Source organism: Diadema antillarum, unplaced genomic scaffold (assembly GCF_040938485.1).
Source record: "Diadema antillarum isolate AM-2024a unplaced genomic scaffold, OU_Dant_1.0 seq00000984_RagTag, whole genome shotgun sequence".
NCBI classification, from domain to species: Eukaryota; Metazoa; Echinodermata; class Echinoidea; order Diadematoida; family Diadematidae; genus Diadema; species Diadema antillarum.
In genome coordinates, this window is record NW_027271824.1 from 502,521 (window position 1) to 525,189 (window position 22,669).

The 22,669-nt window shown below is 36.0% G+C and overlaps 1 protein-coding gene and 1 long non-coding RNA gene across 2 annotated transcripts; both read right to left on the minus strand.

The window, feature by feature from the left end:
- Positions 1-4,582: 4,582 nt before the first annotated feature.
- On the minus strand, positions 4,583-7,521 carry LOC139742198 (uncharacterized). Its single transcript, XR_011711666.1, has 3 exons — positions 7,339-7,521; positions 6,745-6,916; positions 4,583-5,517 (listed from the first exon to the last, which is right to left on the minus strand). It is a non-coding gene; the product is annotated as an uncharacterized lncRNA (long non-coding RNA).
- A 7,897-nt stretch (positions 7,522-15,418) lies between these two features.
- Positions 15,419-22,147, minus strand: LOC139742199 (NHL repeat-containing protein 3-like). Its single transcript, XM_071652776.1, has 5 exons — positions 21,954-22,147; positions 19,633-19,801; positions 17,912-18,112; positions 16,670-16,883; positions 15,419-15,806 (listed from the first exon to the last, which is right to left on the minus strand). The coding sequence occupies exons 1-5, from the start codon at positions 22,110-22,112 to the stop codon at positions 15,578-15,580; spliced, it is 972 nt and encodes a 323-aa protein (XP_071508877.1). The 5' UTR covers positions 22,113-22,147; the 3' UTR covers positions 15,419-15,577.
- Positions 22,148-22,669: the final 522 nt, after the last annotated feature.

A 22,669-nucleotide genomic window follows, 5' to 3' on the forward strand; every position in this document is an offset into this window, starting at 1 on the left:
TGCGGATACGACAAGGATGAAATCATGCGAATAAATATCAAACATTTCACCAAACATGCGCAATATTAGACTAGATGAAATTAGTGTTAGGTACCCTAATTACACCTTCATACATGATAAAAGTGATAGTTTTACGGAGATTTAGTAACACAACGACAGCTAAAACTTACTGTGCCGAGTTCGTACACCGCGCAGAAAATGAACGTGCTCCTATGGGGATCGTGAACCGCGAAAAAAAGTCTGAAATATCAATTTTACGTCATTATACCCTCCAGAAGTTGGGGAATATCTTTTAAAGAAATCACTGAACATAATTCCATCAAAATTACGGTCAGAAAAGACGTCATAAAGACAACTTGAAAACAGAAACACCGATAAACGATTAGTAACACTATCGATACCAACGAGAGATATTACATTTTTAGTACAAGATTTTGAGTCGATATAGGAGAATTGAATTGATTTTTTACTGTTTTCAACAGGTTTCTGGACTTCAACTTAATAAAGATAAGATAAAAGTGTTAGAATTGGGAAGTAGTAGAGATAGTGTTTATGATTTTTCCTTTGGACAAAAAGTTAGGGAGTTAAAGATTTTAGGGGTATATTTCAATTTGGATCCAGATGTGAAAGAAAAAGTGAATATTAAAGAAGTACTTAGTAAAATAAAGAAATTATTGATATGGTGGAAGCAACGAGATTCGACATTAGTTGGTAAAATTCAGTTATTGAAGACTTTTATTTATTCTAATTTGATATATGTGGGGTCTCTTACCCCTTTGCCAGAATGGGTATATAACGAATTGGAAACGGCTGTCTGGGAATTTATTTTGCAAGGGAAATCCAAAAAAAAAAAAACTGTGTTGGTATTAGATTATGAACAAGGGGGAGTAAAACTGATGCATTTCCCATCATTGATAAATGGTCAAAGAATAATGTGGGTTAAAAGGTTGTTTAATGGTAAACAAGAAATGAAATGGTAACAATATTTTTAGTTTGCTACTAAACATATTGAAGGTATTTTTTTTTTTGGGGGGGGGGGGCAAAAGTATTTCATTAACCTTTTGAATTTGTTTATACCGGAATTTTACAGGGATCTGTTGAAAACATGGGTGAAAACAAGGGAATTTAGGAGTAATTAAATCAAATAAGGAAGGAGATTTTTTTTTAATAATAAAATGATCCTTATTTAAGGAAAATGTAGCAATAATGAAAATTTGTGTTTGAAAAAAAAGTTTCAGATTGGAACATATGATGGATAGGAATGGGAAATTATTTTTAGAATAATATTTTTATAATAAAGGATTTAATAATTTAGATATTTTGAGTATTCAGAAGATATATGAAGCCACTTCCAATTGGTTGGAAAAGGAATGCAGAGAACACAGAGGTATAGAATGATAAAGTGTTGATGAAACGATTTTTATAAGAAATGGGAGGAAAATTCCTGTGGAGAAGATTACCTCCTAAGATATTTATGTTGATTTGGTGAAGAAAATAAGTGACGATTCGTTGGTGAAAGATAAAATGAGAAATTTATATTTTTGTGATTTTTCTAATAAAGATATAAAAAGTATTTTTAGCAGGATAAGAAGTAGCACTTTGAGTTCGGTTTTGAGGGATTTTCAATCTAGATTATTGCATGGAGTAGTGTACACAAATCATTATTTACTTCAGTTTAAGTTTGTAAATGATAATTTATGTTCCTTTTGTCATAAAGAGGAAGAGACGTAGTCAATCATGTTATAATTTTGGTGTAGAAATTGCTTTTTTCGGAAGGAAAAAATAAGACACCCCAACGGAATATTTCATTAAAAAGTTTGTAGAGCAAGATAAGTTAGAAGAAGAAAAGTTAGCAGTTATACGTAGTACGTTTTCAATACATTTGCAAAAGTGGGAAAACTGGAAAAAGAAGTGAGAATCTGTTTTGCTTTTGTTTAATAGAGTAGGGCCTACTGCACATCCACCAGAAAATGCCTTTCGACGCACTCGTATGGAAATATGTGTTATAATGTACGTCAGGACATACATGTTTTAGTTGTCTCTGGGGTTTTGTTGTGATGGGAGATTTTAAAGGGGGATGGGGTAGGGTAGTAAGGGGGAGAATGGACGAGGGGTAAGGGTGGTCTGGGTGATTTTTGTTTGTTTTGGGGTTTTTTTAAGAATAAACTTCAGTCAATGGATATTGAAATTTAAAGTTGGTTTTTTAATGAATGTTAAAAAGAAAGTATTTTTGGGTTAGTGATTTAGATAATAAAATTCTAAATGTAATGAAGGAATGAAATCAAAAAGAGAATGGGGGTTAGTAGTGAAAAAAGGTTAAAAAAGAGGTTTGTATATGAATTGTGAAAATATGTATCAGAGTGTATCAAAATTTATCAAATTGATGTTAAGTTCTGGTATAAATTTTGTTTCCATTGATGAAAATGATAATGAAATTGTTGTAAAGAGTTTTGTATAAATTTGTTTGCACATTGTGTTTCCCATTGATGAGGAATAAAATATTCTTTAAAACAAAAACAAAAAAAGATAACTCGGCCCACCTTCGACGGGTGGGATGAGCTGTCCCGTGGGCTGAGTTAGCCCGACCCCAATGAAGAAACAAACTGGTAATGCATTTTGGGCCGATAAAGCATAAGTTTATTCGACTCAAATTTTCGGCGTCCTACACCTTCTTCAGGAGTCTTGACAAAGAAAAAAAAAATAAAAAAAAAAAAAATATATATATATATGACTGTATATGATGGAACGTGACAAACTGCACGTGAACTCGTCAAGTTGTTTTGATTGCCAACATGCATAGGCTATTTGCAAAAGCAAATCCAAGACCAAAACCAGGGCAAATACCTTGAAAATCAAACAGACAGAACAACACACATTCTATGAATTATTACATACAATAATAATCACACAACCTGTCTGCATACATTAACAATCGCACAACTTGTGAACCTTCAAGCAATACAACACTGAATGTAAGCATAGAACAAGCATATAGCCCAGACATATACTGTTACTATAGTTGCATTAACTGCTGCCCAACAAATAGATCTTATTATTGTATCCTTGATAATGATCATGGTGCTCATGACAAGCAGTGCGTTGTCCATCTGCTTCAAATGTAAACCATAAATTTCTTCAGGAAACACAACAAATAAACTAGTCTTAAGCTGTAAAGTACATCAACTTGTGACAAACACCACCGAGGTATGAAAGTATGAACCAATTATGTAACCAATTCATATCGTAGATAAACCTATAATTTACATTAGCATCTTTACCAAGCACATTTAGAGTGCTTAGTGTGTATCATACCAACAGAGTTTGTGAGAAGGGAAACATATTATCGCTCAGAATTAAATAGGATAAAATGGAATGGAATAGAATGAAGTAGAATAGAAAAGAAAAGAAAAGAATAGAATAGAATAGAATAGAATAGAATAAAATAAAATAAAATAAAATAAAATAAAATAAAATAAAATAGAATAGAATAGAATAGAACCATACAGATACATCATTGCAAGGCACTCCCTGCATACACACTAAAAGATCAACACTACATTAAAACTATTCTACCGCAGTACTGGTAACAAGTATGACTACACAATCTTCAACATAAAATTGACATTGCTTAAGTGAACATTGACCATAAGGGCATGCACTGGCCTCAATTTAAAGTTGGTTTTTTAATGAATGTTAAAAAGAAAGTATTTTTGGGTTAGTGATTCAGATAATAAAATTCGAAATGTAATGAAGGAATAAAATCAAAAAGAGAATGGGGGTTGGTAGTGAAAAAAGATTTAAAAAAAGAGGTTTGTATATGAATTGTGAAAATATGTATCAGAGTGTATCAAAATTTATCAAATTAATGTTAAGTTCTGGTATAAATTTTGTTTCCATTGATGAAAATGATAATGAAATTGTTGTAAAGAGTTTTGTATAAATTTGTTTGCACATTGTGTCTCCCATTGATGAGGAATAAAATATTCTTTAAAACAAAAACAAAAAAAGATAACTCGGGCCCACCTTCGACGGGTGGGACGAGCTGTCCCGTGGGCTGAGTTAGCCCGACCCCAATGAAGAAACAAACTGGTAATGCATTTTTGGCCGATAAAGCATAAGTTTATTCGACTCAAATTTTCGGCGTCCTACACCTTCTTCAGGAGTCTTGACAAAGAATGAGTCGTAAGACACCAAAAATTGGAGTCGAATAAAGTCATGCTTTGTTTGCCAAAAATGCAATACCAGTTTGTTTCTTCATTTCTTCGTGGAGCCAATACGTGAAATCTCAACACACACACATACACACACACATACACACACACACACACACACACACACACACACATGTATGTATATATGTATTATATATATGTATATATATATGTATGTATATATATATATGTATATATATATATATATATATATATATATGACTGTATATGATGGAACGTGACAAACTGCACGTGAACTGGTCAAGTTGTTTTGATTGCCAACATGCATAGGCTATTTGCAAAAGCAAATCCAAGACTAAAACCAGGGCAAATACCTTAAAAATCAAACAGACAGAACAACACACATTCCATGAATTATTACGTACAATAATAATCACACAGCTTGTCTGCATACATTAACAATCGCACAACTTGTGAACCTTCAAACAATACAACACTTAATGTAAGCATAGAAAAAGTATATAGCCCAGACATACTGTTACTATAGTTGCTTTAACTGCTGCCCAACAAATAAATCTTATTATTGTATCCTTGTTTGTGAGAAGGGAAACATATTATCGCTCAGAATGAAATAGGATAAAATGGAATGGAATAGAATGAAATAGAATAGAAAAGAAAAGAATAGAATAGAATAGAATAGAATAGAATAGAATAGAATAGAATCATACAGATATATCATTGCAAGGCACTCCCTGCATACACACTAAAAGACCAACACTACATTAAAACTATTCTACCGCAGTACTGGTAACAAGTATGACTACACAATCTTCAACATAAAACTGACATTGCTTAAGTGAACATTGACCATAAGGGCATGCACTGGCCTCAAAAAAGAAAGAAAGAAAGAAAATGAATTGATGCGTGGTCTATAGCTCTACACATGACAATATATAACTAAACACCGGCTTTGGCAATTACACCTGTCTGTCTCATCAATTTATATATAAACTGAACACTTACAACTACACTGCTCGTTGCACGTAAGTGCTCTAAGGTGATGAACACAAGCATTTGAAAACAATCAACAATCTATGAGCGGCATTGTGTACATTCTGAGACAAAATTTTATAGGTTCAGGTGTGACTGTAATATTTCCTTGGATTCTACTACATTCCTTTGCAACTGCATTGTACTATATATTGTCTAATTATACGAATGTTGTAATAGAAGAACTACACAAACTACGTTGTTGATCAAATCCAGCTGAGGAAATTCCCGATCCAACGTCGGCAGTCAAGGTGTCGATAGCCCATGCTTCCAAGGCGGAACACATCCATAATACCTACGAATAGAAATAAACGAGCCAACACATTCTCTTTATTAATCAAAAGTTTTCGTAGCTCATGCACAATCAATATCAATGTTTTATACACAAAATGATTCCCAAGTTCATAACTAAATGTACTACATGTATTATATACAAGTGCTTGATACCTGGTACTTCAAAATAAGTATAATGGATTATAAGCAATTACTAGAGATAAGGTTGGTTTTTCTTTGAACTATTGGTATTTTGAGCCAGGGTCATCCCATGAGTCATAAGGCTCACGAGCTCAACATTTAAAAAAAAAAAAAAAAAAAGGTCCCTGAGTCATACAGCCCATGCGAGCTCGATACTACGCAAAAAAAGGCCCATGAATCTGACACTAGACAAACAATGCCCACAAGTCCGACACTAACTAAAAATAAATAAATGAATGAATAAATAAATAAGTAAATAAATAAATAAATAAATAAATACATAGATAAATACATAAATAAATGGACAAATGAATAAATAGATAAATCAGTGAAAAGGGTCCATGAGACCGCCATTACATCACGGGCCCTAGAAGGTACGCAGTGTCTATCTCGTGGGCTTTTAATATTGTAAGACTTGTGGACCTTGTTTGCCTAGCGTTGGGCTAATAGGTCTTATTTTCCCAGTGTCGGCGTGGTGTTACGTATAGCTCGTGGGCTAATTACGAGCTCGTGGGCCTTTGCCACTTTAATAATGTCTAGCACTTGGATTTTATGACTCGTGGGCTTATGAATTGTCGGTGTTGAACTCGTGATATGCACCCTTTCGGACCACGTGATGGTACATGCAGCTGTATTGACAGTGATTGACAAAATCACTTTCTCGATCTTCCTCAAGAATGGCATACAAAATCTTTTGTTACCAATCACGCATTTTGACTTGCGTGCTCTGTGTAGCATGCGTCCCGCAAAGTTGAAATCTCTGGTAAAATCTCTTTAGTAGCTGCCAGTCAATGGCTAGACATGCTGAAGTTTCATTCAAGCTGAACCTTTCTAACTCCATATACAACCATATCGACCCCTTCACTGGTGGTCCCCGGAATTTGCTGAAATTCAGCAGAGATAATAATCATGTGGCAATCGATGTACAAATATAAAATCTTCGTACACACAGTTCGACATACACACGTAACACACACATAAATAAGCGCACAAGCATTTGGATGTCATAGTGAAGACACGTTTGAAAAATAAAGCGACAACAGCTTACCCAGTGGTTAAACTTTTTGTTGTCTGCTACTTCTTATATTTGTGCCCTCCGCTCGCGTTGGACCCACTCTGGCCATACTGCCCTCCATAACCTCCAGTCGAGTAGGATCCGCTGCTCCCCCCTTTCGAGTAGGATCCGCTGCTCCCTCCACTCGGGCTATATGAGATGTTTCCTGATATAAGCAAAATTAAATGGGTTCATTTAATGACAATCAATCCTCAGGAAAATATTTGCTAGAGGAGCGAATTTACACTCCATCGTGTAAACAACTATATAAAAGACAATACAGGAAACGGCAAGCATGATATTCAACAGTATACGTAGACGTTATTTTGAAGGTCACAAAAACAAAAAGCAAACGCAGGTATTTTATAATGCGTTGACGTGGCTTTACTCATCATAATTTGAGATGAGATCATTCATCTTCACTGTTACTGGAAGAAAAAAGATCCTCTTTAATAGGTGTCATTTACTATATGATGTCAACCTACAAAAAAATAATAATAATCATAGACAGAACAAACACACCATAACGGATAAAGAAAGTAATATCATAGAACACGGGAAAACCTAGAGGCTACGGGAGAAACTTACGATCGCTGAGTTCTGTCCTGTAATTCGGCGGTGAATACTCATTGTTGACTATTCTTTTCTCTATCGTTTCTTTCTTTCCACTCATGTTGGCAATCAAAAGGCTACACTATGGTGAGATACAAAGATGAGGCAAACTGTCCTTTGCAGCAAGCCGATAGAACTTCAACCGTATTTACTACTTGGGGTTCCTCATAACTACCTTATATACTTTCTTTTTAGTCAAATAAGATTATAATTTATTCGGTGGTTGAGAGGGGGAGGAGTTGCTCGAGTTTGTTTAGAATAGTCATGGAACAATGATATGCTGTCAACATGACATTTCTAAACACGTATTGTGGTGTTCGTTTTCACATATCTGAAAGATGAATAAGAATTGCATTTAACTAAAAAAAAGATGTGCACATCCTATGGCCATACATGTTCAATGGATCAGATTTTTGTTTTGTTTTTTGTTTTGGGTTTTTTTCGGTGTGAGGAAAGTACATCATTTTGGTGAATGGACTATTCTGCTCTGTTACACATTGCGCATACTTTATGCAAAACATCGGGGGGAAATGCGTTATCGTAAGCACACTCCCCTTTGTGGGAGTTTCTATTTACTCGACGTTTTTGCACATGATAAACACGTAGACTGTGGGTATAATGTTGGCACGGACACAGAACAGCAATTTGCTACAAGTAGGGGACTGTCTGTATTGTTCACAATTGGGAAAATGCTATAGCTTGAGTTTTAAATCTATTAACAAATGTTGCCACTTTACCACTGGTCCCTGGTACCTTTGCGTAATTTCTAGAATTTTATTGAAAACATAAACGATACTACTTGTGATAATCGAGATCAATGATGAAATGTACGTTTAGTGGCATGGAACATTCTAGCGACATGCAATTTCGCATCGACCAGAGTTAGGTCGACGAACGACGCAAACAAATTATGTATTGTTGTCGTATGAGGGCGGCACTGCAAGTTAACTTCTGACAGCATTTATTTGATAATGCAGTCCCAAAACTTTAAAGTGTAAATTGGGTTAAACGGGCAATCAACAAGTTTCAAGATTATCACATTGATTTGCCATGTTACATCTAGACGGAAGAAAAAAAAAGCCAAAGAAAACTGAGGATTTACCAGGCCGCGGTAAATAAATTGAAAAAAAAAAAATCATTGTTACCTTCATGAGAATTAAGCTATGGCCACATTTACATATTTAATGTACATTTATTTGCTGCATGGTAAACAAGGAAATGCGTTAGTCCATGTAATATCACTCAAATTATTTCGATTTCAAAGTCCCTAAAACCTCTAATGCGGTAGCATGAGCAGTTGACTGTGCTTCAGTTATTCTGTCATGTAGTACTAAAATTGGTCTGCAATCAAATTGAATTATGTGTGTATCTACCGAAACAAACCAAAAGTTGGTATAAGCACTTTTACCCCCCCCCCCCCCACTCCTTATGTAGACAGGTAATAAGAGTTCCTATGTTTGCTCGAGGGAAGCCGACGCTGGCAAAGACATGACGTAGATGGAGCTATTTCAGTTATTGCAGTAAGGTCATAAAGATTATCGAGCCACGTTCTTTCGGGGTAAAGACCGCATTGGGGATCTTCTTTCAGATAATGCATGGACATTTTTTTTTTCGACTTTTGCAGATATTATCGACAGTGTGATAGACTATATCACTTGCGAAACTTCGGTAAACGCTACACCTTATGGGTCTCTTGCAAGGCCGGTGGAACATTTTAGTGATAATACATAGGAATAGGATCTAACCACTTGGGGCCCCCTCCCACTTTCTTTTTATTAAACCCTGTAAGTGGCGCACCAGAAAAATAAAAAATTAAGACGTAGTTAAGCTTTTTTTTTAGTATCAGAAGCCTTAGAAGTGCGGGTAATTGGCTTTGTTTGTTTGTTTGTTTGTTTGTTTTTGCTTGTCAATTGGAGAAAACCGGAAGTGGCACCAAGAATTAATATAAACTGCCCCCAAAACACACACACACACACACACACACACACACACACACACACACACACACACACACACACACACACTTTTAAAAGCGTGGCATCGACCATGTCTTGTTATTTGGGTTTGTTTGTTTGTTTGTTTGTTTGTTTGTTTGTTTGTTTGTTTGTTAGGTTGGTTGGTTGGTTGGTTGGTTGGTTGGTTGGTTGGATGGTTGGTTGGTTAGTTGGTTGGTTGGTAGGTAGGTTGGTTAGTTGTTTTGTCTTTTCTGAGATATTTCATAAAGGTTGGATTACTGAGGTCTTTGTTTAATTGTGGCACTGTTTATTGGGAAATAGAGGTGTTAGCATTATCAGTTTCAGAGACTGTCAGATGTCAACCTTTGTCTACGTAGCTACTGTTCTGAACATAACCCCCCAAAAGTGTTTCCATTATGTTTTAAGTTTTCTTCCTATTTGTTTTACTCCGATCGCTTAGAATTTAACTTGTTCATAGGGACGAGATTATAATAGACTGGCAGTCAGTTCCATTTAATATATTATTGATTTGTCGGTGTACGTCACACTGTAAATATGTCGTCAACAAAAAGTTACGTAAGCAATGGATGATCTAATATTCGATACAGATCTTTTCATGAGCATCAACCAAATTCTTAACCCTCAGGCATTGAATGAAGGTTTACCACCCTGTCGAGGAGTAACGTTCGATTTTTATTTTGATGTTGTCTTTGACGTTGTGTTCGCGGTAAGAGACCTGAACAGCTCTCATTTCATTTCATTTCATTTCATTTCATTTCAGCTTTCATCTTTCTCTTTTTCCCCATTGCATTGTTATGAACATGGAAGTTTTAATTGCACACACCAATGATACTATGAAAGAATTGGGGTGCTGCATAGAAAGGGAATTCCAAAACAGATTGAAATAATCTACGATATTTAAAAAAAAATAGATTTGAAAACAAAATCAATGCATGACTTATTTACGTCTATGTTCATTATTGATGTATTTTTAGACAGTGAATAGTAAAGGAATTGGACCTGAGGCTACTTAAGTAATTTTCAAGAATGAGCACAAGAGAGAACAAAGATACATTCATCTAATGAATAAAAAAGAACCAAACAAACAAACAAACGAAGAACTGTAAATCCCCACTAGAAGGGAGGAGAAATGGGTGGACAGGTCCCTGCAGCGATGATATAGTTTGGGACACGCAAAAAATCTTGGATTTGTGTTTTTCACAATTAATGTCTTTTTTTATACGTTCAAACCAATGGTTTATACATATATTATATAAATATATATATATATATATATATATATATATATATATATATATATATATATATATACATATATAAAGTATATGACCATGCACATCACAAAACGAACAAAAAGTCGCACCCCTTGATTTTATGTGAGGACTTCAAAAAAAAGGAGAAACGGGTCAACTAGGTCAATATTGGGTTTTTCATATTTTCAGATAGAGCGACCCTTCTTCTACATTATTCTTAAGTTTAGGATCATAAAATGAATGGGAAATTGAATTTTTAGTAGTTTTTCTACGACCCTTCTTTTGTAGAGTTGTGGGATAAGGTATGTCTTAGAGGCTCCTTTTCATTTCTTGATAACCTTTTGCACACTCTTGACTTTCAAGTCTAGTAATTTTTGAAAGAATAATGCTACTGCTTTCAAAGTTGGTAGTAATCATGGACAGAATGTGTTAATAGAGCATATTTAATTTCAGCCTAATCTGATAATCTCTTCACTGTTGTTGCTCCGGTGGTTTACGCCCTGATTTTGTCCCACGTTTGGTGAAGATTAAGCGCTTTATAGACCTTGCACTTCAGAACCTCTTTTCTCGGTTCACACTTTCCCCGAGTGTGTGCTTTCTTTCCAATATTCAAATAGGTTATGAGAGTCCACTGCAATTGAGAAATACATCATTTTAAAGCTTAGAGTCTGCTCTTTCAGAATCTGTCCATAATCAAATATCTGTGTCTGGCGACTTTTTGTTGGTTTTGTGATGCAGGGTCAATATATATATATATATATATATATATATATATATATGTATATGTACATGTATATATATATATATATATATGTACATATAAGACAAAAAAAGGCTTTTTTCTGCACTCAAACTTTCAAGCGACCTGCTCTTTCTCAAGTCAAAGAATGTCTTTAAAGTCTTGAGACATATACACGTATATATATATATATATATATATATATATATATATGTGTATTGTATACAGTGTGTGTGTATATATATGATATATACATATATACATATATATCTATGCAGTGTATACAGTGTGTGTATATATATATATATGCATATATATATATATATATATATGTATATATTTATATATACATATATATATATATAGAGAGAGAGATATTTCAACATCTTTAAAAGCATCTATAAATACATTAATGATTCTGCTGGGCATTGCCTATAAGTATATTCAAGATTATTTCACATACAGCGTACAAACATTACACAAGCAAGCACATATGCACAGACCAACTTTGCTTACTTCCATCTTTTTATTCATATTTTTGTCATGTAAGAAAAATATAGATTTTTTTTTTACAGATGTCACTTAACAACATTTCTGAAAAACATTCAAACACTAGTACTGATGAAATGATAAGTTTACATTGAGTTTATATATTCAAGCTTAGTAAGTCACTAAACATTTAAAGCATTTTAAACATTTACAGACAAAATGACTGATAACTTAATGTGATAGCAGCATTATTAAAAACACTGGGTGTTTACTGTAAAACGAGAAATTTTCGCGTGCATTTTAATTTCGCGAATTTCGCGAGCGCCAAAATTCGCGAAATTAAAATGCACGCGAAAGCTTTTGTCTACACTACATGCATTGAATTCCAGTAGCAATTCGCGAAAATTTCATGCCACGAAAAAGGCTTTCGGCTCCAATTCGCGAAAATTTCATGCCGCGAATATTTCATGTTTTACAGTATTCCCCTTTTTATAAGATATAAGAAGACACTGCACAAGAAACTGTATTACACTAGCCACACTTTGTCTCTGCTGTGTAAAATGATTATACTGATAAAATACAGTTAGAGCACATAATAAGGTACAGCGTACTGTATAAGCTGTTATTTTCGCGAGGGTTTAATTTTTGCAAATTTCGCCAATCACAGTTGGATCGCGAATTTAACAACACGCAAAAATGTCTCCATGCGCCATGTTGATAGTGCATTAACGTAAACGTTGGCATCAATTCACGAAAACAACATCTCGCGAAAATGCCTATGGCCTCGTCATTAGCGAAAATATATGTACGCGAAAAATAACAGCGTATACAGTAATTGATCATTGCTAAAAGCTATATAGGAATAGAGTTCAAAATAAGCTGCCCAACAAATGGTACGATATTTTTTTCAATTTGTCTTCCTTTTTCTGACATGTTTGTTATATTACATATTAGTAGTTGTGATCTTACAAATTTCATTTGTTAGAGGGAAACAAATTGAAGAAAATCCACACTTCCGCTTTCACCCCTCTACTTAATACTCTCTTGCTTATAACATATATTGATTAAAATATCTATACACTGTCTTTGAATGATTCCTGATAAGTATCACATAAAAAAAGATGCAGGGATCATAGTGAATGTATTGTAATAACTTCTTATGATCTAATGGAAATGTTAACAAATATTTCCGAAATGCATAAGCAAAACATTTCATAACAATGTTGCATCTTTTGATGTGCACCTAATCAGTCAATAAACTCTGATTTTACAATCCAAAGTCTTATTTTCCATGCGAATACTGTATACACCATACATTTAGCGAGTCTTAATCTTTTTGCGATTTGGGACTTACTGACAATTTCGCAAGACATTAAATTCACAACTAAGCAATACAGTATGGAACTCAGAAATGCATGCGTGCACTTTACATTAAACATGTCGGGATCTGAGATGATATTTTTGTATATCTTTAAATTAATGAATAGCAACTGACTTGCAAAATTTGCAAAAATGAAACCTTGCCAACTATTCGGCACATGCAGTAACTGATACCAACTTACTCATGACTTATGACCTGGCACACTACTTGTTAAAGACCAATTCAGTTTGGGTTCTGTTTTTTTTTTCCAATATCTACCTGGGGACTTCAAGAATACCTAACAAGTGATAATTTATTCACTGACATAGCAATGGACATGGCTCATTGCATAACCCATTGAAAGTGATTTTGTTCTTTGGAAGCTCCCCAGTTATGGCCCCAATAAGTTACAATGCCCTGAAGATGGATTCATCGATACTAACACTGAAGAGTTTGTGGTATTATCTTGCTCAAATTACATACAAGCTCTTCCTTTTATGACCTAGGGAAAAGATGCCTTTGCTGTAAAAGAGATCCCTGAGCTTTTGAACACAAATTACAGGCACATGGTCTGTCAGGGAATGCTGTGTTCATGACAGATCTTGATACATGAAATATGGGGGTAGGGACATCTGAAGGGACAACTGTGAAACTAAACATGGGATTTCAGATTATACCTCTCTCTCAATATTATATAATGAACTAGGGCCAAAGAAAGAAAGAAAAATGCAACAAGATGATCGTACAAACATCTGGCAACTACATACCAGTATTCACTTTCCTAACTTTCATTAACAGAAACATTTGAATCTAAACTGAAAGCTTGCCTTCACAATCTCTGACAACTATAGCTTTTTTGCTGGTTTGTTTTCTTTTTTCTTGTTGAGAGAAGCTGCAAGCTACATGGACAGCTCACAGTAGAAATAGCAACTCCTCATTCTGAAGGGAGTACATTTCTGAACAGTCAACAATATGTGTATTATCCAGTCCACCTTGCCTAAGTCAAATTCATCTGAACTGTAGAAATAGCTTCGACTTGGAGAAAATTAGACTTATGAGGAATTGAAATCAATAGAATATAAAGAGAAGAGACCTTGCAAAGACCTTCTAACACATGCATAACTCTAAATGTAAATATATTGAACCATCAAAACAATTTTTTTGTAATCTTATTCAAGATTATTGCAATTTTGCAGAGCAAATTTTGCAGTATTTCAGATTATTCTTAAGATTATTACTAAGACTATTTACAAACAAGGATGAGTCATTACTCCTTGACACAACTATTGCTCATTTATGATTGAAGAAAGCACTTTGCAAAAGAATTGGCAGTGATAAGGCCTAATTATCACTGGATTATTTAGGTCTTGGATGATTATCATTAACTATGCCAAAAAGAAGCTAATGTGGTGCAGACATGGTTTATCAATATTGATTATATATGTATGTATAAGGCCACCAGAAACAGATGCTGGGCCACCATTATTCAAGAAATAATGTATTGGTGGCCCAGACTGGGCTACCAAAAATGTTTGAGCGTGTACGTTGTATTATTCTATTTGTCTTTCTCATCCGTAAAACTGGAAAAGTAACTTGCAGCTCAGTGCTTGATAACTGCATGCATTTCATGTGACTGACTTGACAAGGGTTTCGAAATGCCAGTCATCCTGGCCAAATAAGTTCAACTCTGTCAAATTATTTCCTCTCTTTGCCAAATTTCACAACCTAAATTTATTAATCTGAACATAGAAGTAGATACACCCTTTGTAAGACATACTAATGTGAATATGACATGTTCATACACTATATCTTTACCTGACACTACATTTTGGTGCCAGGCAAGGAATAATGTTCATGGCCTAATTGATCATCACACATGTTAGACTTGATGGACTTAGAACAGTCCATGGTTTTTGCAGCCCTTCATCATTTCTGTCATCGTTGTTTATGATTGATTTAGTGTTTTATTAAAATAACTTCAGTGTCACATGTTTTACTTTCTTACTCCTTGGTTACAGTGTGTTGTATTTGAACCACTTTATTGTACCTGCCAATTCTCACATAATCACTATAGTGGTTTAATTTATCATTTCAACATCTAATCAAATTATTTATTTTCATGTTTTTCATTATCTTTTCTGGTCACTGAATTCATTGTCAGGCCACCCAAAAATTAAATTTGATGATTTTGATGCCCAATTTGGGCCACCACATAAAGAATTTAATGTTGTGCCTTGTATACAATACATAGACAGCTTCAGAGAATGCACATAAGACTTGTCTATTCATCTCTAAAATGGGCATTCCTTGAGCCCTGGATTCAGAAAGATTTCCTTTGAAAATTGCACCTTTATCTTTGAGGTTAAACAGTCAGGGTGAGGAACACACCACACAACAGCTAGACCGGCACAAATTTCTGACACGTTTGGGAGCCCAGCTCGCCGACGTAGAAAGCCCCACTCCGCTGGCTGACTGCCACAAGATGAGGTTTGGTGTCGTTCCCCGTGGGGATGGTGTCCAGTCTCAGGCATTCACCAATGGGGCCTGCCTTAGGTGGGGCCTTGACCAGGGCGATCTGATTGGACTGTAGCTGGGTCACTATGAAATGACCCTTGTCCTTACTAAGCCTGTAGAGACAGTGAGAACACAACAATCAGTGCAGAGAAGTCTCGGTCATTGTGAGCATCTGCACCCGCATGTTTTACTCTATGTGTATGTAACATTATTCGCTTGCCTAAGGGCTGTCAAACTCTGCAGATCAAAAAACATATTGATGCACAGTAAAAAACAAAACAAACAAAACAAAAACAAAAAATAGAACAACAACATATCTTCAAGGTACAGATCACATTCTGGTATAAGAATAGAAATATTGCAAACAATAAAGTCTAATATATCAAATAAAAATAATAAAAAAAGAACACTTTTCATTCAAAAAATATTTTCTTCACATTTTCATAAAGAAGAAACATTTAAAGCATAACAGATATCAGCTCTGCTATGTGTCGTTATTGATTTAAAATACAGAAAACATAATACCTCCAGTGTCCAGCAGAACAATGGACTGGAAGGTACCAGATTTCTAGGCCAACATTTGAGGACTTCTTTGTAATATTCTGCAGTGTTGCCCCCAGTGGCCCCCCCCCCCCAATAAAATATATATATATATATACATATAAGAAGAGCAATCGTGGACGTAGCTAGATTGCACTTCAGAGCACTGAATATAAATAATGAAGGAGTTACACTGGTGCTGTAAATGGTCGAGACCCCTTCTCGCACTCTCTCTCTCTATATATATATATATTAAAAAAAGCAGAAGAAAACCCAAATAAAAACTTGGAAGATAAGAGACACTTATCGTCCTGGTAAAAGGTGGGCAGAAAAAAAAAAGATGAACCAATGGTATTACGAGTATTAAACAGGTATAACATTAGGATTTCAAAGCCTCATACTTTGTATTGTTTGAGGGTCACTTGTGCAGTCTCACCTGACTGAGTAGGGTTGACCATCTTTGAAACAGGAAGACCATTCCCCCAGAAGTTCCCCCGTCTTCGAGTCAAATGCCTGCAGCCGGCCGTTCATGCGGTCGGCCACCCACATGCGTCCTCCTTCATCAAGCTCCACACTGTGTGGGATGCGGAACTGGCCGGGGTTTGTTCCGTTTCTGCCAACACTCCAGATCGCCATGCCACCAGAATTCCCTATCATCAGATATCACACTTTGTTATGAAAAGGTGTTCACTCTGAGTAGTCACGTCAATAAGATATAGGCCTTTACAATACAAATGTATACAAACATGAATGCATCTTCCAAGTAGTGAATATGCATGACATATTGATCATTATTTTGTTTAAGCAAAGTTTTAGTTTACCTTAGCCAACATACTGCATGTGGGTTTAATACTCAATTAGAGCATACAGCCCTAATCATCATAGAACATACACCTTCTGGGATATATGTAAAGGGTGTTCATAAATAACATTAATTCCACTTTCATGAATTTGTCGTTTAAGCACATGACCGTGTAATGAAATGAAAGCAAAGAATATAATAATAATTGCATAGATGGAAAAACAAAACATATGTTTCACATCGCCTGTATGCATTGCTTCTTTGTGCCTATGACCATATCAATAATAAAAAACACTGCGCATAAGGTTTATCCTCCACATCATGGGCAATTCACATAATTGCCAATCCCGAAATCCACAAATAATAGGGATACATGAGAAAATGAATTGCAATTTCTCATACATCACTATTAGCAAGTTTTTGACACACAAACACACAAAAAAACCACACATACCTTTGAACAAAAGTTTCATTCTTGGTGAAAAATCAAGAAAATTCCTATCAAGTAAGAGAAGTTGGTAGGTATGCATCAATGTCCTCTATAGTTATTATCAATTTACAATGCAACACTTTTGAGATGTGGGGGTGGAGAAGGTGGGAGTGCAAAAGCCCCAAGCATATTCAAGTACTGTAAAAACAGAAATATTTGTATTTGTGAAACTTACAACCGAGTGCCAATTTCTCAAGGAGCCAAGATTCACAAAAATAAAATACAAATGAAAGTTTTTGTCTATAAAATGCATTGAATGCCCGAAGCAATTTGCGAGACTTTCATGAAATGAAAAAGGTTGTCAGCTTCAAAAGCCTCATGACACCAATATTTCTGGTTTTACAGCAATGCATCAAAAGAAATGGTGGCTGCCTCCTGAAACATACTCAGCGCCACTTTGACCACTCTATTGTTGACTCCGCCGTCCCCATCAGCAATGTACAGTGTGCCTTCCTCATTGAACGCTAGGTCAGCAACATTGCCAAACTGGAGTGGTTGAAGGGACGTCCCTGCCTTCCCAGCCACACCAAGCATCATGTCCAGGGCACCGTCTGTGCGCAGACGCTTCACAGTGTAGCCGTAGGGACCTGACAAGTAAACAACAAAAATAATAATTTCTTAATGTTTGGTTATCGTGGTGTAATAATTTTCTGACTGAGACATGTTCCCCAGGTTTACGGTAAATGTCTCATCCCAAACTGCTCTATGTTAACATTTAATGATTTATAAGGCATGAATTTGTGCAAACTTTACAATGTACTTTTCTTATCAAACAAATCTAAACAGGGTATGAAACTAAACAGCACAATTAAGAAAAGAAAAATCCATCCTTACTGCATCACAGCACTTTGAAGAGCCAACATGCTACATACAGCATATATTGGCAAGAACAATTGTTACTGATAGTGTAAGTACCACAAAATAGCACAAACACACAGAACATACTTGTGCCCCCCCCCAAAAAAAAAAACAAACAAACCAAACCAAACAAAACAAAACAAATAAATAAAATTGTTAGGAACTAGTCATGTTTCTTTCTAGAAGCAATGTCTTTGTTTTGTTATGAGGATAATTTCTGATCATATATCATAATGGCATTAATATGTCCTAATGCACGAGGGATACAGGGTGGACATCAAACTGAATATTGCAACAATATCTACAGGATTTAAATTTTGATATTTCACTTTACATGATGGATGCATCTCCATGAGATGATTTTTGGTGCAAAATTTAAGGATGCAGTTAAATACCTATAATAAAGGCAAAACTACTAATCAAAAAATAAGCTGAAATGTGATGTAAGCACATGTGAAACTTGATGTCCAAAGAAATCTAGGCAATTTGTACTTGGATGACAACGAAGAAAACAGGATAAGTTTAAGCCCAATTTTACGTATACTTTCCATTCCACATATGAAAGACTTCATGAAAATAATACCACATCCCTGTTATGAAACAATCAAAAGATGACATTTTCAATCTTCTGTGCTAAAATATCTCCAGTATGAAAATAAAAAGTATCCACAAAATATGTTATTTGTCACATAGACCACCTACTATGACACACCTTGAGACTTTAGTTTAGTAAACACACACAATCACCTTGGCTTGATGACCACTTTTGTGGTAAAATGGATCCTATGTAATCATAAAGGATATCGTCGCTGGGGCGACAAGACCTCGTATCTATAAATGTCAAATGTTCAGGAGAGCCAAAAAACATGGCGGCCAAAGCACTATGGCGAATGGGATAGCCTTTCCTTTGACATACCATGGTGGCTCCATTTTGGGGGAAAGACAGTTGGGAGTTGGACAGGACATCACTTAAAGGGGATGGCTAGTAACTGATCAGTGGAAATCAGTGGGAATGCTGGGGATGGTTGTTCCAATCATTGTGGGATTCATCCCCTTTCACTAATTATTTGACCATTAATCAAAAAAAAAAGAAGTCATTTTCACCTAATTTGCAGATACAAGGTCTTGTCACCCCAGTGACGATATGTAATTGTAACTTTAATAAACATGCAGTGAACACAAAAAGTATGGATTTGGGTGAAGTTATCACACTACCTTTTAACAGCTCAGCCCTTATTGTAATCCTTACCATCACCAACATCCGTCACCCACACGTATCCTATCTGGTTTGTCTGGTTGTATTGATATCTCATGCCGTGAAGGTCCTGTAGAACGCTGCTGTTACTGTACGTGAAGTTTCTGAGGAGTTTGCCAGTCTCCTCTTCAAATACCAATATGTGCGGAATCCCATCTCCTCTCTGTGTAGAAATAATGTTCAAAACAAATTTTCAGTACTCTGTTAAGAAAAAAAAAAGACTCTGCATTTTTAACTACAATCCATTTCCCCAATTCAGTATAATGCATTCAAGTCACTTACATTTCAAAAGCTCAAACTTCATGAAAATGGAAGAATAGAACAGAATTTACCGTAAGTATAATGTTAGATATTATTTTTACTTTATCACAGCAAAAATGACAAATGTGAATAAAGTTCAAGATGCATAGAAGGTATTTCCTCTGCACAGGAAGGAGGCTATGGTTTCATTGGCATTGGTTTGTTTGTTTGTTTGTTTTGTTTGTTTGTTCGTTTGTTTATCGGTCTGTCTGTGTGCAAAATCTCAAAATGTTGTGGACGGATTTGAATGAAACTTGCGGGAAAAGTTGATAATGACACAAGGAACAGATGGTTATATTTTGGTAGTGATCTGGCAATTTATATGGACTTTTGAAGGATTTTTAAATCTTTTTGCAGGAAAGCTCAATGAACTTGGGAATTCAAGCTGTGCGCATTTGAAGCTTGCATACACGCTCAGCTTGGGGCAAGGTGCCGCCGCGCAGCAGGAAGCTGATGATGTTAACAAAAGGTTTCTTTATTAGGAAATTGGATGATTTTCAAAATGTGAGTATGGGCAGAAATCAGCTGCTTGGCGGAGGTCTGCACACTCAGAGTGCTTTCTACTAGTCAATAATTAAGACTTCCATTTATTCATTCATTCATTTTTGAAGTTTCACTTCATTCATCTCCTGTCTCTCACCATTCCGAAGAGCATCAAATGAATGCCAGCAGAATGGCATCTAAATGCAATTCAAAAAACACAGATTTATCAAAATAAATGCTACATCACACACATAGACATGATAGTGGATCGTGCGATAATAAACACAATGTCATCTCATGGCAACATTGATTTAAAGCTAGAGCTAGAGGATTATAACATAAAGACGTTGGCTTATAAGACCTATGTAAGACCTACTCTTGAATACTCCTCCACAGTCTGGGACCCTCACACCAAGGAACTCATCAACCAAATCGAGATGGTACAACGACGCGCAGCCCGTTTTGTTACCGCAAACTACGCACAACAAAGCAGTGTTGCCCTCATGCTTCAACAACTGCAGTGGAGATCCCTCTTTGAACGACGAGCCCAAAACAAAGTTCTGATGCTCTACAAGATCATGAACGGTTTTGTAGCCATTCCAGCTGCACCTCCTTACATGTATCCTGCATCGGGTACCAGAGGTCATGATCTCCAACTGAGACAGCACCACTGCCGGATCCAAACCTACCAGCATAGCTTTTTCCCCCAAGTGTGGTCCCGCTATGGAACAGCCTACCAGCTGCAGCAGTAACGGCTCCTTCTGTTGAAGCCTTCAAGAGCTGCCTCACTTCCATCAATTTACGATAGTCCACCAGAATATTGGTTTTTACTTGCACGTTAGTTAGTTTCATGTTAATTTCTGCACCTCCACATGCGTGTTTCTGTGACGGCACTACCCTTTTTGTACTCAAGTGCGACAATACTCTGCAAGAGGGATGCACTAACTTGGAAGAAGAAGGGATTATATCAGCCCAAGCTCACGCACCAAGAGGTATGACAACCCTAAACTACGTGTATCACCCTGATAAGTGCGATAACTATTCTATTTCACACGGCTCTAGCTCTTCAACAGCTCCTTCTTTCACAGAACAGTGAAGGATTTGAATGCTCTGCCGAGCAATATCAAACAGATTCATAAATTTGATACATTTAAAGAAGCGCTCCAGCCAGCGTCACCTTTCCGTGGCGTTGTAATTGTGATTAGCTACACATCACCATCACCAGTGCAGTGATCACTGACTCGTGCCGGATGATAAGTTTAAATTTACTCTTTTAAGAGTTTTTCAGATCCAGATCTCATACGTCACCACTGGCACTGGTCACAGAATTGCACGATGCGCTCTTCAGAAGTTCAGTAGATACTAATAGTAATACCTGGGCGCTCCGTTGTCCACGTAGCTTCGCGTTTGGGCTGGTCGCAGTAAATCTAGTTAGTAAAGCAGCTAGCACTAGCAGATACATACAAGAAACGTATAACATACACAAAACACAATAGGTGGGACGGTGACTTAAAACGAAAACTTAACCCTACCTGAGAGACGAAGACTTCGCCATTTCTGTCATCTACAGCAGCGCTGTAAACTGGTCCCTGGAATGCATCAGAATCTACTGGCCACTGTGGATCGAGTTTGTAGTAAGTACTGCCGTCAGTTTGTAGGCAAAGGAAGAATAACAGTGCTAACTGCTTCATTGTAAAGTTTACATGTCACTGGTAAGTACTATGGAGGTGTGAGCAGTCACGTGTGCAGTCAGGTGAGCTCGAAGTCACATGATCTGTACGTCATTGAGCCCATGCATTTGTTTTGATTTTCAGCACCTGGTCTCGAAATTCGGAACAATAGACATCGTGCACGGTCTCAGTCCAAGTGAGATGATCTGACGAATTAAAGGGATCGTATAATTTTGGTTGAGACCTAATTTCAGCTTTCTAACATTTTCGGGTGAGATAATGAGAAACCTCTTATGAAATATGAAAGAGCATGTAATTCCATGAGGAATTCAACGTTTATTTGATGAAAATTGCTTTTTAAATGGCTGAGATATCCAAAACAGAGCGATTCTAATAAGTGTGGGACCCACACTTTATTACGATCGCTTTGTTTTCCTTTGTTTTTGGATATTTCAGTCATTCCCAACCCGATTTTCATCAAATAAACTTTTAATTCCTCTGAAAATGGTGCTCTGTATTATTTCATAAGTGTTTTCTTGGTATCTCGCAAAAAGTTAAATTATGCCCAATTCTCATCT

What these genes read in the sequence shown, in the direction of transcription:
- LOC139742199 (XM_071652776.1), bottom strand. Translation starts at nt 22,112, where the DNA reads ATGAAGCAGTTAGCACTGTTATTCTTCCTTTGCCTACAAACTGACGGC. An exon ending in AGTGGTCAAAGTGGCGCTGA is followed by an intron (nt 16,884 to 17,911) that starts GTATGTTTCAGG and finishes ATCTGATGATAG; the next exon opens with GGAATTCTGGTGGCATGGCG. An exon ending in GGTCAACCCTACTCAGTCAG is followed by an intron (nt 15,807 to 16,669) that starts GTGAGACTGCAC and finishes CTGTCTCTACAG; the next exon opens with GCTTAGTAAGGACAAGGGTC.